The sequence below is a fragment of the Gallus gallus genome, chromosome 1, assembly GCF_016699485.2.
Source record: "Gallus gallus isolate bGalGal1 chromosome 1, bGalGal1.mat.broiler.GRCg7b, whole genome shotgun sequence".
In the NCBI taxonomy this organism is placed as follows: Eukaryota; Metazoa; Chordata; class Aves; order Galliformes; family Phasianidae; genus Gallus; species Gallus gallus.
In genome coordinates this window covers 52001996-52016365 of record NC_052532.1, presented here as the reverse complement: position 1 = coordinate 52016365, position 14370 = coordinate 52001996, and the positions used below count along the sequence as shown (strand labels likewise).

Below are 14370 nucleotides of genomic sequence, written 5' to 3'. Positions count from 1 at the left end.
ATCAATCCTGCGGAGGGGCATGCTTCTAACCCAGCAAGCATCGTATACATACGTCCTGCTACACCATGGCCTTTCAGGGAGGAGGGGTTGCAGAGAGGTTTGGCATGCAAGAGGTTAATGCATTGGCATGCCTCACCCATCACAAACAGGGTCCAAATCCCCCCCTCTGACACCGCCATGCAGTCTGGTTAGAGTCCGAGAAGCGCAGAGAGTTACTATCAATATAGCAGGCGGCTCTTCCAAAACTGCAGAGGCTCTTTAAAATAATTTGTCAAGAGGCCCTTAAAGTCAATCAACTTACATCAGTCTCTTCCCTCCTTTCCCCTCCCACTCTTTGCCACCCAATCCTCTGTATGTTCATTTTAAAGCCTGAAAGACAAGATAGCCCATATAACAGCAGCAGAAACTTCCCATAAAGTGCCAGCTTACTGAGAGCCCCTCTTCATTTAACTTTATTACACTCGATGCTGGCTCACCATGGAATGACGTGAAGCCCTAGAGGCATCTGCAGACACGTCACGAGTAGATACCCAGAGGGACAAGTGGAGAGGCATGAACCCAACCCGGCGTGCGCCCTGGTGCACACCAAGGGGCCCTGTGCACTCACGGCTGGACAGCTTGTATAATATGTACTTTAGGAATTGCCCGTTTGGTTTCTTTGATTCCAAAGGGGCGGAGGGAAATAAAGGGAACGGCCTATTCCTTGCACACACCCTCCCCTTGGTCTGCAGCTTCCTTGTCACATAGATGAACCCATTCGTAGCACGGAAACACTGCAGATGAACGGGTTACAGCCACTGCGCAGCAGACTTGGGCTATAGGTAAACTCATTCCCGACAAGACCCATCCTTTCAAGTATATATTATACAGACCGGAAAAAAAGAAGGGAAACAGGTCATAGTTAACTCAAGCACAGTAACAAGAGAGGGGCCAATGGGGGCTACTTACTGATTAAAGGAATGTAAGTGTTAATACCCCCCCTTCCTGACAGGGGCACTGCGGCGTCATTGCCCAGCGAGACATCTGCTTGAAAGCTGGACGCTAATTTAATTTTAAAAAGAATAAAAAAACAAAAAACAAACGTAAAAAGGTTATAAAGAAACAGCAAATTGAGAACATAAACAAACACCACTGCAGTTAAATGGCAGAAGTGGAAGTGTCTGCTGAAGCTCTACCTGCATATAACTCAGGGCCGTACACCGCTCCAACCACAGGACTCAACTTCCAACCTGAAACAACAAAGACTGCAGTGAATGCCAGAATCTACACCAAGAGAAGGAGCAGGCAGCGTGGGTACGGGGAACGGTCTCGTGCATGCGCCCCAGCTTCACATGCAGCAGCTCTTTCCAATTTCTGCTTCACCACAATCCCCCTTGGTGTAGATGGAGGCCAACTGCTTTTTTCTAACAGCGAGGTCTAGGTGTAGGTTGCTGTACTGAAGGGAACAGCCAAACGCCAGCTGATCTGCAGGAGGGCATGGAGGGAACTGCCAACTGCCTCAGACGCGGACTCGCCGCAAGCACCGCGCAGACCTACATTCCCTGTGCAAACCGTGCTGACAGCTCCTCCACGCATCCATGTGGAATGCCGTGGATCCAAAAACCTCTCTGAAGCCACAGGGAAGTCAATTTACACCTTTAAATTCTCAAATCACCGCTCTGTCATATTTGCTAGAGATCTAAAAAGCAGCAGTGATTGAGATTTCCTCACTAACTGGATTGCACGACTGCACTGCAAAAAAAGCAATTCACTCTCCTCATCTCACATTTGCTCCTCTCCGTGCTATTTTAGAATTTCCTATCACCTTTACGCTCCTTTTCAGATGAAAGCCTTCCCAGAGAATTGGTTTTAATATCATCTGGATAATTGGCAAGAACCGAAGTCATCAACACAAAACACACAGGAGAATAATGCTTAAAGGAGCCACCACTGGCCTGCCACTGTGGGAGTGAGGAAGAGCACGTTCCCCAGTCAGATCTAGAAACCCATCTGCCATCCCCATCACCTTTCTATCCGGGCACACAAGATGGGTGTAAAGCTAACAACATGATCTGGGCTGGCATGGAAAGAGGACGAAAGACTGTATCTGCTCAGCTAGCAATCACACAAGTATTTCTATTGAAATAGATTCCTACCTTTCCTCTGTCTTGCTTTAGGAGTCCTGATACACACACTGCACTTTCACCACTCCTACCCAGCCTAGAAACCACACGAACAATCTTGTGAGATGCAGCCCATCAGCACCACTACCTCATCTGAACCAGTGAGATGCAATGCACGCTCCCTCTGTGAGTCTGGGCACGTTGTCCTGCACTGCACACCTTGCTGGCAAACACCAATGCGAGTGATGGCAATAACAGGACTGGGACCAGCCCCCTGGTATAGAAATGACTGTACCACCACTTGTTAGCATGCCTTATGCCTGGCCTAATACCGAGTCCTTTGCACAGTTTTAAAGCAAACACTGCTAGCTGCTAAAGCACAAAATTCCTACCAGTTCACCACGCTTCACAAGTCATTTTTATGTAAGACAGGTTGTGATACCAAACAGCCATACACAATTTCTGTCCTTCCTCTCATGCAAATATAACATGGCTGCACTGCCTTTCACTGTAAGATTTCCTAATTCCTTCCAAATCCTAAAAGCCAGAATCCCAATCTTTCTGCCTGTCCCTGCTTCCCCAGTTCTGTAACCAAAAAAACAACTACGTGATTTGCCAAGAGCCACACAACAACTCAGCAGCAGAGCCACAAACAAAATCTTTATTTTCTCGTTTCTGAATCTTAGGTTGTAATTAGAATGGATTCTTGCACTAGCAACTACCTATGCATAGCTTCCTGCTTGTTGAAGCTGTTCAGGAACATTTTCAGGCCAAGAAGAATTACTCCTGCCTGGTTCAGGACTAAGATTCAGATTCAAAACATTTATCAAAGCAGCATTCAGTTCAGACAGGAGAAGAATGACTTTTTAATGCTATATATGTGCCCACGCAGTAAAATCACTGCACAGACAGAAGAACCTAGACAGCCCAGTAAAACAGGATTCTTCATTGCCCAAACAACTTGGTCATTCTCTATTCAGGTTTGTTGGAAAATGACTGAATGCCAGACACAGCCTGCAACAAGGGAACATACAAATAGCCCAGTGCCTCTGTTTTCCCAGCTGCTTGGGGACAGTTGCACTTTTGCTGCTAGAACTTGAGCTGAGATATATCCAGCTATGTATCCTAAGCGATACTCCATTTGTATTTAGGTATTTAAGTGGTGGTCAGCCCACTGCAGGCTGGCACAGCATTAGCTTGCAGCAGCGGCAGGTGACACATCAGACCTTGCGTTCCCTTCCTAGCTTGGCTATACTGGGCACATCACAGCTCCTCTCTCTGCCCCAACTTCTCCACCTGAAAAATGGTATTCTTTCATAAACTTGTACAGTTATACTGAAGCATAATGCTGTAGATTAGAGCTTAGGAGTAGATCTTTTTGGCTGGGGAGGTCCTGATGAGAGCCCATGACCTTCCTTCACCAGGAAGCTTTTGTCTTCCTTCTAACCTTTCAGCTCATCACTAGCACAAACAGTCTCTCTTACCATTTGCATATGGCGTGACCATCTTCTTATTGGTCATCACTCGTGCTGTGGCGTTGTTAACCTACAAGCAAAAAGGGGATGGGGAGGAGAGGGAAGGAAGCAGAGGACATTAGGGAAAACGATGGAAAACCCTAATATCACACACACACACACACACACGCGCGCACACGCACGCACACATACACACTATACTTTTCTGAGCAAAATAAATTAAATAACTAATTTTACAAGAATGCAGTTTTAAAATTACTTTTAACAATTGCCATTTAATTTTAAATGTTACAGCTAAACATGGCACTTTAAATTATGCATTAAACAAAAGGCCAACAAGAGTAAAGTGCAGATTCTCAGACACCCTGGCACCCCTTGGTGCACGGTTACCATCAGCTCATCCCTCTGAAGGGCAAAACATTTGGTGCTCACGGCTGCATCCCAGGACAGGGAAGTAAGGCAGGTGATGCACAAGCTGACTTGTTTCTCAAGCTCACCACTAGATTAGGGGCCCATAGATCACAGACAGGTTTGAGACAGAAAAATGTAACCTGCAGTCCATCAGCTTAGGATTCGAACTGCCATGGTTTGAGATTTCGGGCAAGTCATAAAGCGTCTGGACAGACTGCATTCACTGATTTGCTCCCCATCGTATTTAAATCTTTTTTCAAATCATTTTTTTTCCCAAATAAAGACAAGAAAATGGATAGCAGTAGAGCCGGGTCTTTCGTTGTTGTTGTTGATTTTGCCCTCCACCCTCTTTACAGAGCTCTGCATCGTTCCAAGCGGTTTGATTGCTCAAGCAAGTGGGGTGTTACCACAGAGATGGTGCTGACAAAGAAAAGATGGACCAGTTTGGAAGCCAAGTTACTGCAGCCCTGCGTCAGACAGCCTCAGAGTTCTTGCAAAGAGGGCGAAAGTCTTTAGCCAACATCAATAATTTATCAAAACATCTAACAAATGGGCATCCAGGTTAAGAAAAAAATACTGTAAGAATAAAAGCCACTCTGGACCCTTGAGACTTACGGAAAGGTGAGCGTATGCGAGGTGGGGAATCTGGAACTACATTTACTCTCGTTTTAGCCCCAAAACAATTGAAACATTTCACATTTAAAAAGAAAGAATGGGAAACAACAATGATGAGACTGAGAGCATGCAGTTAAACACACACAGATAAAAGAAAGAAAAAAAACACAATTGATTCAGAGGGTGGGGAGGGAGGAGGGAGGAGATAGGGTCTCACAGACGATCATTAAGATGGAGCGAGTGCCTGAAATCAGCTGCTACAGCAAAGTGCAACACAAGCACTTAAAGGAAAAATCGCCAGAACCGATCAGAAACCACCAGTCAGCAAAGAGACCAACAGCTGCATTTAACCGAGTAAAGAAATAAACTGGGAAGGGGGGGGAAAAAAAGAAAAAAAAAAAAAGGCAGAGGAAAGGAACAGTAACAGCTACAAACAGGTCTCAGAGCGGCAGAAAGAAGGGGCAGGAAAGAGAGAAGAGGAAATGGGTGCATTAATAAAAACCAGCCAAACTGGAGTTCAGTAACTCTGAGTAAGATGTGCAAGGGGAAAATCACCATGAAGTCAGTAATCAAACAGCTCAGACTGCTACAAAACGATATGTACATCCAAAGTCCAGGCGGCATTACTCAACAGCATTGAAAATAAAAGGGGGAGAGGGGGGAAGGGGGTGGGTGGGGACAACAAGTCAAATCACATTTCGTTGTGTTAATGTGAGATGGCAGATGGATTTTTTCTTTCTTAATTTTGTTTTTTTTTGTAATTTTAAGAAAAATTAAAAAAAAAAAGCTTCTTCTCTAGCGCTTTTGTTTCACTTACCGCCAACTCGTACCATCGCCAGCATTGTGTATAGTTACCATGGAAAGAGTGAGTCAAGTGAAGGGCCCTAAACGCTAGACCATCGAAAAGGGAAATAAAAAAAAAAAACAAAAAACAAAAAAACAAAAACAAAAAAAGCAAAATATGCAGACATCTTACTCAAAACGGCGGCTTTTGTTTTTTGTTTTCATATTCGTTCAAATATTTGTACTTTTTTTTTTTTTTTTTTTTTTTTTTTTTTTTTTTTTTGCTCGTTTTCAAGAAAGAGGGAGAGAAGGAAGAGCCAGTTAGCCTTCACCATGGTGGATCACCAAATTGGCCAGCTCTGGGCCTACCCCACGTCTACGGCCCTGCTGGCCGCCCAACATCACCCCTTCGCACCCGTCTTAGGGCCCATGTGAGAGCCAGGAGCGTTGCAGCCTAGCTGCCACCCAGCGGCCCGGAACCAGAGCCGCCCCCCACCTCCCCGCCCATCGTCTCACACTTGTGTGGAGGAGAACTGGCCTCGAGGAAAGAGAGGAGACTGGCTGGCCCCCTGCTCTCTGTGCAGGCACAGAGTTACAAGTCGGACAGTACTCTTTCGGTTAGTGTCGTTCAGGCCTGATAACAGGAGATCGGAGCCTCGCAAACTGAAGCAAAGGAAAAATCAAGACAGCAGAAGGGCAAAAATTTGGAGTGGGTGGGAAAAAAATAAGAACTCAATAAAAAAAGGAAACGGAAAAGAAGAATACCCAAAACAACGATAAAAATATTTCATAAAGGGGTGTAAAACTTGTATACGTTTCAGTGCAGGGAGGTGAAGGACACAGACACAAACACACACGCACACACGAGACTGGGATCCAAATGTGAAATAAGTGAGGCAAGACACAAAAAGAAATCAAAAGAATAAATATAAAGAAGAAATTGAATTACTGAAGACATGCACCTCGATTTTACGGCCCTCTACCACGGTGCCGTGTAATTTCTCCCTGGCCCTGTCTGCATCAGCACTATTCTCGAAAGTTACGAACCCGAATCCCTGCATGCAGCGGGAGAAGGGGGGAAAACATGCACATCGTTATATATTGAAATACTGATCTCTAGGTAAATAGAGAAAAAATATCACAGTATGAAATCGACATCAGCACAACTCAGCAATAACCTCCTAGAGTCACATTGTTGGTTCATGCATGTTTCGTAAATGAAAGAAATTAAAATTCAATAAAACAAAAGGAACTGTAATCATAATAAGAATAATAAGAGTAATTAAAAAAAGAAAACATAAAAGCAATTGAGGCCAGACCAAAAAAGAAGTACAAAGTTACTCGAGACAATTCGTTTTGTTTTAAGCCTTTTTTTTGTTGTTGTTGCTGTTTTTGTTTTTTTCTCTCTTTTTTTTTTAATTTTCTTTTCAAAGAACTAAACCTGGCATAGGAAGCGGGTTAGGTTCTGTCCCTGACAGCAAATGCACACAGTGCTGAGCCTGCTGCCTGCCCCGGGCACAGGATAGGACAGCACAGCACTCCGATCTCTTGAACATTCACTGTCATCTGAGTTCCTGGCAGCAGCAATTCCGCGAAGCTTTGGGCAATTCAAACACTGAACTTTGCTTTTCCCACCTGTAAAATGGAGAGATTAATAATCACCTACCTTGGAGAGCGGCTGAGAGGAAGGGCTGTTTGTAAAGCATCCCTTGCAAGCTCTTCAGGGCACAACTCACGTCTACTTCTAGGCCTATGACTTCCCTAATAATGCATGGGGCCCTGAGAGAAAGGAGGACTTCTAGGTAGCGTCAGGAGAAGAAAGTCACTCAACGTGAAGATTTAGAGCAATTAGTGTTGTTCTGGTTTCCTTATTTTCCTACCTGTGCCATGTTGAACCTGTAGGTAAACCTGAACACCTCAACAGAGATCTATTGGTAAAGAGAGGGCTTTTCTGGCACTTCTGGCCTACTGTTCCCTCCTTCAGGGACTGCCACCCATCTTACTTAGGTTTGTTCTAAGATGGAAACCTCTGTACCATGGGTGGTGATGATCTCTGCCTAGATGCACTAAAAAGCTTGAAGAAAACATGCAGCAATAAGCTCAGGGACTACCAATGTGTCCCCCCGATTGTACCAATGATTCAGATTTACCCAGTCTATGAGGGCGCATGCAATGCTCCTGTCCCACATGCTCACATGGCCATCAACTCAAGCAGTTGGGTACAAGGGCAGTGGAAAACATGCTCACTTCCACGGAGGTGAGTGCGCTGACAGTCAAGCAGATCTACGACTAAGGCGATTAGGAATTTAGCTTGTAGGAAATAGTGCTTTACTACAGACAATCACGAGGAGATGATTTTCATGCCACTGCAGAGAGCTGGGCCAAGCTGAAAACTTGCCTGTGTTTTGCTTTCAGGGTACCTTAAGAATGGGAGGAGAACTGGCTTCTATGGCTTACTATAAAGCAAATCCCAGTTTAATGCACAGGCAGGAAGACCAACGTCTGCATCCAATGCAATGGAAACTCCTGATATTAAGCAGAGCACCAGTTAAAGTGATCAACTGCAAGTTATGTCGTATCAGGGAAATGGCATGCTAGCCTGGCAGGCCCTCCATGAAGCTCAGGGTCAGGATGCGTGGATACTCAAAAAATACCATCTTGATTTCTAGGCACTGTTAGCAACAAGACACAAGCAAGCCATCACATTAAGTGTTTTTCAAAGGGCTGCACCACACCAGTCTTAAGAAGCTGCCTTGTGCATGCTGGCCTTTATCATCCACAGCTAGGCTTCCAGCACAAAACCGTTACATGTTTGTAAAATGTAATGTAGCCTTTCTTTTTTCTTTTTCCTCTCTCAGGAACAGCAGTAATCAAAAAAAAGAAAAAAAAAAAGAAAACCAAAACTTGGATATGCCAATACTGTCACATTGAAACCAATAAGAGCTCTCCTTTTTGGGTGCCAAGCCTCTAATCTAAAACTTCAGATAATTTCTTTTCTCCAGCTTAAAGGAAATAAAAGGCTATATAGATAACCAACTGTTGCCTTTTTCAGAACAACAAATGCTTTCAGTTGAAATGAATTAAAATCAAAGCTACAAGAGATCAGGGCCAATAAATCAGTCCAACCACACGCATCTCTCAAAGAGGTTGCAGGGAACTGGGGGGTGGTATAATAACAAAGCTGATTATGAAGGGACAGTGTATTGTATCTGCTTCAAAGAACTCTCACGGAGCAAGGGGAGACTGAGAAATAGAGTAACACGTTTCCCTCTGTTCGATATAATGGGGGAAAAAGCATCTTTAAAAAGGTTTGAGGAGGAGGGGAGGAAAAGACTGTGACAGCAATCTCCATTTCCCTCTTCTCCTTTGACATGAAAATTTTTGTTTGTTCTAGACAATCCTGCAGAGCCTGAGCACGATTTATGTCTTCTGTGATGCTGTGAACTGAAAGCTGGAGAGCAGAGGGAAGGTAATTTTTTAGACATTAGCCTGTGCAGACTAGAACCAAATTAAGACCATTTAAATTCACATTTGTTCTCAATTAATGAAGTCTGTAAGGGATTTTATAACATTATCATCAAATACCTTTAAACTGACTTGGAATTGTCAGCATTTTTAGGAAGTTAAATCAAGGTAGGGTACAATCCACATGCAGACTAGATAGGAATAATTAACAATGTGAATTAAAACAGAGTTAATTTGATTCTGAACAACATAACTAATTAACCAGATTTTTTATTATTCACAGATCAGTCCTTAGCTTATGCAACTCTTTGTTGAAAACCATTTAACGTCAATGCTGAATTAACACTTTACATAGTCGACTATGATAGAGTCAATATTTGTGCCCGCTTGGTTAGTCTTCTTAATGCAACTCTTAGACATTCAAATTTTCATCAGGAAAAATAAGTGAGCCATGCTTGACATTTCTATTATTTCCAAGTTTGAAAATCAGCAATTAAATACATATTTTTGATGCGGGGAAGAAAAATTATACGTGTATTTTAAATTCCTTCTCACAGATGACCTGCAAAGAATAGGGATTAATTTGTACCTAGAAATGTATACAACAAAGCATTCTCAGTTCTCCCTCCCAAGGTTGTCTTAACCATAAAGAAAAAAACAAGAACAGGAGGCAGATGACCAATGTCTGCTAGCTCAGATCTACAGCAGGTACTGGTTTGCCCCATGGTAATATGTATGGAGCCAGAGGAAGGGAAGATGCAATCCTGGGTTAAAAACAAAAAAGATGACATAAAGTTTCTAGAATTGATACAAATAGCTTGCATTTGATAAGGCTGTTATAACAACAAGGCTGATTTTTTCAACATTTCCCCTCCACCAACAACTGCCGGGAACTTCTTCCAAGCAGAAAATAAATGTAAGCCTCAATGTATTCAGTGGGCACTGAATAACCCCAGCAAACATTTTCAGAACTTGTGAGCAATTTGCAGGGCCAGACTAAGCCCCCCTTTTACCCAAAGGTTTATTCAAAGGGCCTGAAGAGACCGAGTAACTGTCACCCTTTTAGTCTGGCCTCAGACTCTGCAATAAATAACAAGCAACATGATGAGCAGTGTCAAAATAAATAAATAAATAAATGTATAGAGAGAGTATTTGAACGTTTCCATCTCTGAAGAATGAGAAAGAAAATTTACCATGTAACCGTAAAGGGAGAAATCAAAAGCAGACGGTTCTCCTGGGTGTGGCCAGAACACAGAAATTAAACAAACAAACAAAAAAAATCAAATAAAATAAAACAAAAAATAAAAATAAAACTAAAAAGAAACTAAACAGAGCCCCTTGAAATCCATGCATTGTTAACCCTTCATTTGTCATGGAGTTTAGACAGTCACCTCAGAAGCAGAGTCTTTGCCTTGTACCGCCACAGAGCACACAGCCAGCAATGGGCTTTGCCTTCCTCTACTGCTGTGCTCATTTTTAAACAGATCATATATTCCCCCTTCCCCCATGTAAACCAACTTTTAGGAGCCTGAAAAGATGGCCATGGGACAGAAGTTTAGGCTACCTGTTTCCAAGGCATTTGAGAGCGGAGGAGGGTTTCAGTGTAATCCACCTGAGATGAGCAGGACTGGGATGCACCAACAGGAATACAGCCCAAAATTCAGAAGCAGACCTTACCTGAATTACATGCATGCACTTCACACTGGTGAGGGAGCCAGTATAAGCCAAAGCTGCCATCACTTCAGCAGCCCTTCCAGTTCCCCATATGACTCCTGAGCGTGTCTTGAAATTAAAGGCCCTGACCATCTACCTGCACTACCTAGTGAACTGGATGCAGGAATTCATCTAGCTAAAAGGAGAGAAATGAGAGCTTATCTTCTGCTGGCTTAATATCAAACTCTCCCTCTCCCAGATCATTCTTTTATTATGATTTTTAAATTCATCTCCCAGTATTTTGGCTAATTTAGCAACTCCCTGCCAAACAAAATGAGCACCACCAGGCTTTGTGCTGTCAGTCCATCAACTTCAACCTTAATTACTCCAATTTAAGTAAACCAGTTCACAGCGTGTGGACAAATTTAACTCATTCATTTCTTATCATGGAGTTGAAGGTGGCCATAGCATTACATTGTACTCGAGCAAACTGGGACTAAGGGACAAAGGTCACATCTCCCTTTAAGTCCTCAGTATTATGAAGAGATCTGTTGACCTAAGAAAGTGACACTGGCTGACATCAACTTGTATTTAAACCTCTTTGTTAATAACATCTGAATTTCTAGCTCAACTGATGACATCTGAACAAAAATTATAAAAATAGAATTAAAATGAAAACACCTCTTGTTACCTCTGTAACAAGAGAGTGTATCTGTTTCCTTGGGTGGAAACTAAGTCCAGAACTGCAGTGGCTAACTCAAAGCACTACTCCACTTGAAGAAATAAACACGCATGCAAACATACAATCTTTCAGGCAGAGTTATTAAAACCTAAATATTCTTATCTTAGCCTGCAGTCAACAGCAAGCAAAGATTTATGCATTTCCATACAGCTTTCTGCATGAGTTTCTAGTTAGTACAGATGTATTTATGGATTTTCACCCACTAAACACGTGCATTTCCCTTGTGAAGACCAGATGTAAGCAAATATACAAACAATTATTGAAGCAAATACTGCACTTTGACACTTGACTCCTAAACGAGAATTCAGAGACCACTCTCCATTTTATAGACTTGGGCTTTCCAACTGGAAGGTAGTAGGGGAAAGACTTGCACTGTCCTGAAATCCTAGGCTTTCAGCCTGCACTAACACGAACTCTTACCATGTAGAAACCTAAAACATGCCCCTTCTTCAGCCAAGGCTTTGCTGTGTGCTTTTGTGCTCTTGCAATCTGAATGCCATTGAGGGCACATCTCAGAATGCCACCCGGCAGACAGCATGGAGCAGAGAGCTGGGATTCCCCCCCACTGCAGCTTTATGAATGTCACGGGCTTCTCATTTCAACTGCTACTCAGGCAGACTGCATTAATTCTGCAAATATCTCCATTTGTTCAGTTCAGCACAACAGTGCCAAAATATGCACCTACAGGATGCAGCTCCACAACAAGAGGTGTGGGAATCCTATCCCTCAGTTTCCTCTGGAGGTGTTTTACTCATGGTTCAGTGAAGCGCATGGCAAACTGCAACCATGAGCAGAATGCTATTTCTAGGCATTTAGTAATATGGGTCAGAACTAGAATTGTAAAGGCACACAGGACAACTGGAGCAAACTGATAGCTTCCTGGAAGCAAGCAAAAAGTAATAAATAAATCGAGGGAAGACTAACATCGTTCTGTCATACAAGCTAAAGAATAAATTAAATGAAATTCAAGGGATGTTTCAGGTTTGTATCTTTCCACGTGTAGCTAAGCAGCATCGGTGTGAAGTCTACCCACATAATCCTACTGAATAGATTGAATCCAGGCAGAAATCACATTAGTGAACAATCATTCATGTTGCTTTCAGAGGAGAATCAGCAAAACTAATTATCAGCTGCCTCCTAGTCTGCCATGGTGCAGAAAGACAACAAATAACACTTCCTAAGCCAAGCACAGGAACCTGAGGCATGAGGTGGCTGTGACGTACACACACTGCTCTTCCAAACTTCTTGAATGCATAGAGACCCCAAACACATAGTCTGTCTGGTATAGTTCCCTCAGGCACACCACTACAACTGTGGAAGAACACTGCCTGGTCATCTCAGATGGATTCAAAAGGCAGATTACCAACCGCAGCTCTCCTCCAGGCCCTCCTGCCTCCGCCATCACTGGAGCAGGCCCAAGGACAAAGCACTGCTCAGGCCCATCGTAGCCTGGGTGGGCAGTTTGGGATTCACCTGTACCTTTTAAATATTGACAAAACATATACACAAAACTCTACACCCTTAGGAACCCAGGGAAGGGGAGGGAGCATTGAGAACACAGCACAAGGCAGGCAGCAGGAGCATCTGCTTTCGGATTCCCAAAAGAGAGGAGGAGGAGAAGAAGAGAGAGAGGTTTCATATCATTAGATTAGAATGGAAACCACAGGGCAGGAAAATGCATTCAGATTTTTTTTTCCTAAGGTGGAGGAAGAACCCAAGAGTGAGTGAGTGGCCTCCAGAAAGATCCGTTTCCTTTGCTTCACCATCAGATCACCAAACTGTTGTTTTTCCATTATTATGTGAATACCGGGTGCTTCGTGCAGCTACACCCCACTCAAACACTGGGGCCTCCCATTTTCATGCTAAGCAGGAATAATCTCACATTCTTTTAAAACACTGATTATTTTAGCTTGAGAAGGATGCAGGGGTACCACAAAATTATTCTTTGGGCGTTTTCTCATTCTGTTCAGATTCTGCCCCATTCCTCATATCAGCTATCAATTCTGCAACTGCTTTTTGCTGTAAGATGACCAAAAAAAGGCAGCAGAAAACTGCATGGTCATGGACGGGAAGAACATCTCTCTGGATTGCTTTGTTTTTCGTATGTTTATTAAGGGTTTGGGATAAAATTGGTCAAGAAACTCTTCAGCAACAATTTTTGTTTTAACTGAAAACCAGAAGCCTTGATCTTTAGCAACTGCAGAAGAAAACAGCTTTCATAATCGTAAATCAAGCCTTCACAGAAAGTCTTCAATGTTAGTGTTGCCTAGAAGGAAAAGGGCAGCCGTGGGTGTTTAATATAGGGCTGTATGGATGGAAGAACAAGACTGAAGTTCACGTGCAGAGAAGAAAACGTTGTGCTGGAAAGCACAGGCAGAGGAAGATGAGGGATAGAGCTCACCACTTTGTCGGGCCAGTTATTTTTGTTCTTTCTTTTGCACTTACATTCAAAAAAAAAAATAGGGATTTTGATAGAGGCCAGAGGCTATTCCCCAAGCCAAATAGAAATGACTAAAATTGAGACTAATTTGCAGACAGCTCTGGCCTATAAATATCAGAAGAACAGCAGAGAGCAGAATAAATATTTACAAACTCAGCATAGCTGATTGTTTTGGTAAAGCGTATAGATTTTTATCCCCAAAGGGAAGCAAAGCTCTCTAACTAAGCCATAAAGGCATTTACTCTTTTAGACTGCTTTATTAAAACAACAAGAAATAAGAAAGACCATGTTTGGTGGTGGGGTTTTAAGCACAAACCAAGCGTGGAAAGGAAAAGAGCCGAATCTCATTTGTTTTGTACACAGATCAACTGCTTTCTGGTTTCCAGATAACACAGAGACTGAAGAATTTCAGAACGCATCTTGGGGAACACGGGTTGAATTTGCAGCGGGCTCTGAACATGAACAGACCCCAGAAGATACGTTAAAGCAATGAGGCCACGTTAAGACAGTGAACCTCAAAATCCAGGAGACAGACATACAAACTCTAAACTGAAACTGCTTAGCTGAATTGCAACTTCAAAATCTCTTGTGTGCATGCACACATGTGCACACACGTGTACGCAGGGAGTAGGGAAGTTTTGTTTTAATTGAAAATGGGAATCTTAGCATTGATTAAGTCAAGCA

At 43.0% G+C, this 14370-nt stretch overlaps 1 protein-coding gene across 34 annotated transcripts in view; it reads right to left on the bottom strand.

The window, feature by feature from the left end:
- The window catches only part of RBFOX2 (RNA binding fox-1 homolog 2), a 163512-nt gene that overhangs the window by 20999 nt on the left and 128143 nt on the right, over positions 1 to 14370 (bottom strand). For 30 of the 34 annotated variants that reach the window (XM_040656373.2, XM_015288005.4, XM_015288028.4 and 27 more), the window contains 4 exons: positions 6349 to 6441; positions 3587 to 3647; positions 1176 to 1229; positions 949 to 1041 (listed from right to left, as the gene is read on the bottom strand). In XM_040656373.2, coding sequence (XP_040512307.1) covers positions 949 to 1041; positions 1176 to 1229; positions 3587 to 3647; positions 6349 to 6441 — 301 coding nt within the window. The remainder of the gene's footprint in view (positions 1 to 948; positions 1042 to 1175; positions 1230 to 3586; positions 3648 to 6348; positions 6442 to 14370) is intronic. The other 4 variants (XM_046908818.1, XM_025155504.3, XM_046908770.1 and 1 more) reach the window with 3 other exon arrangements.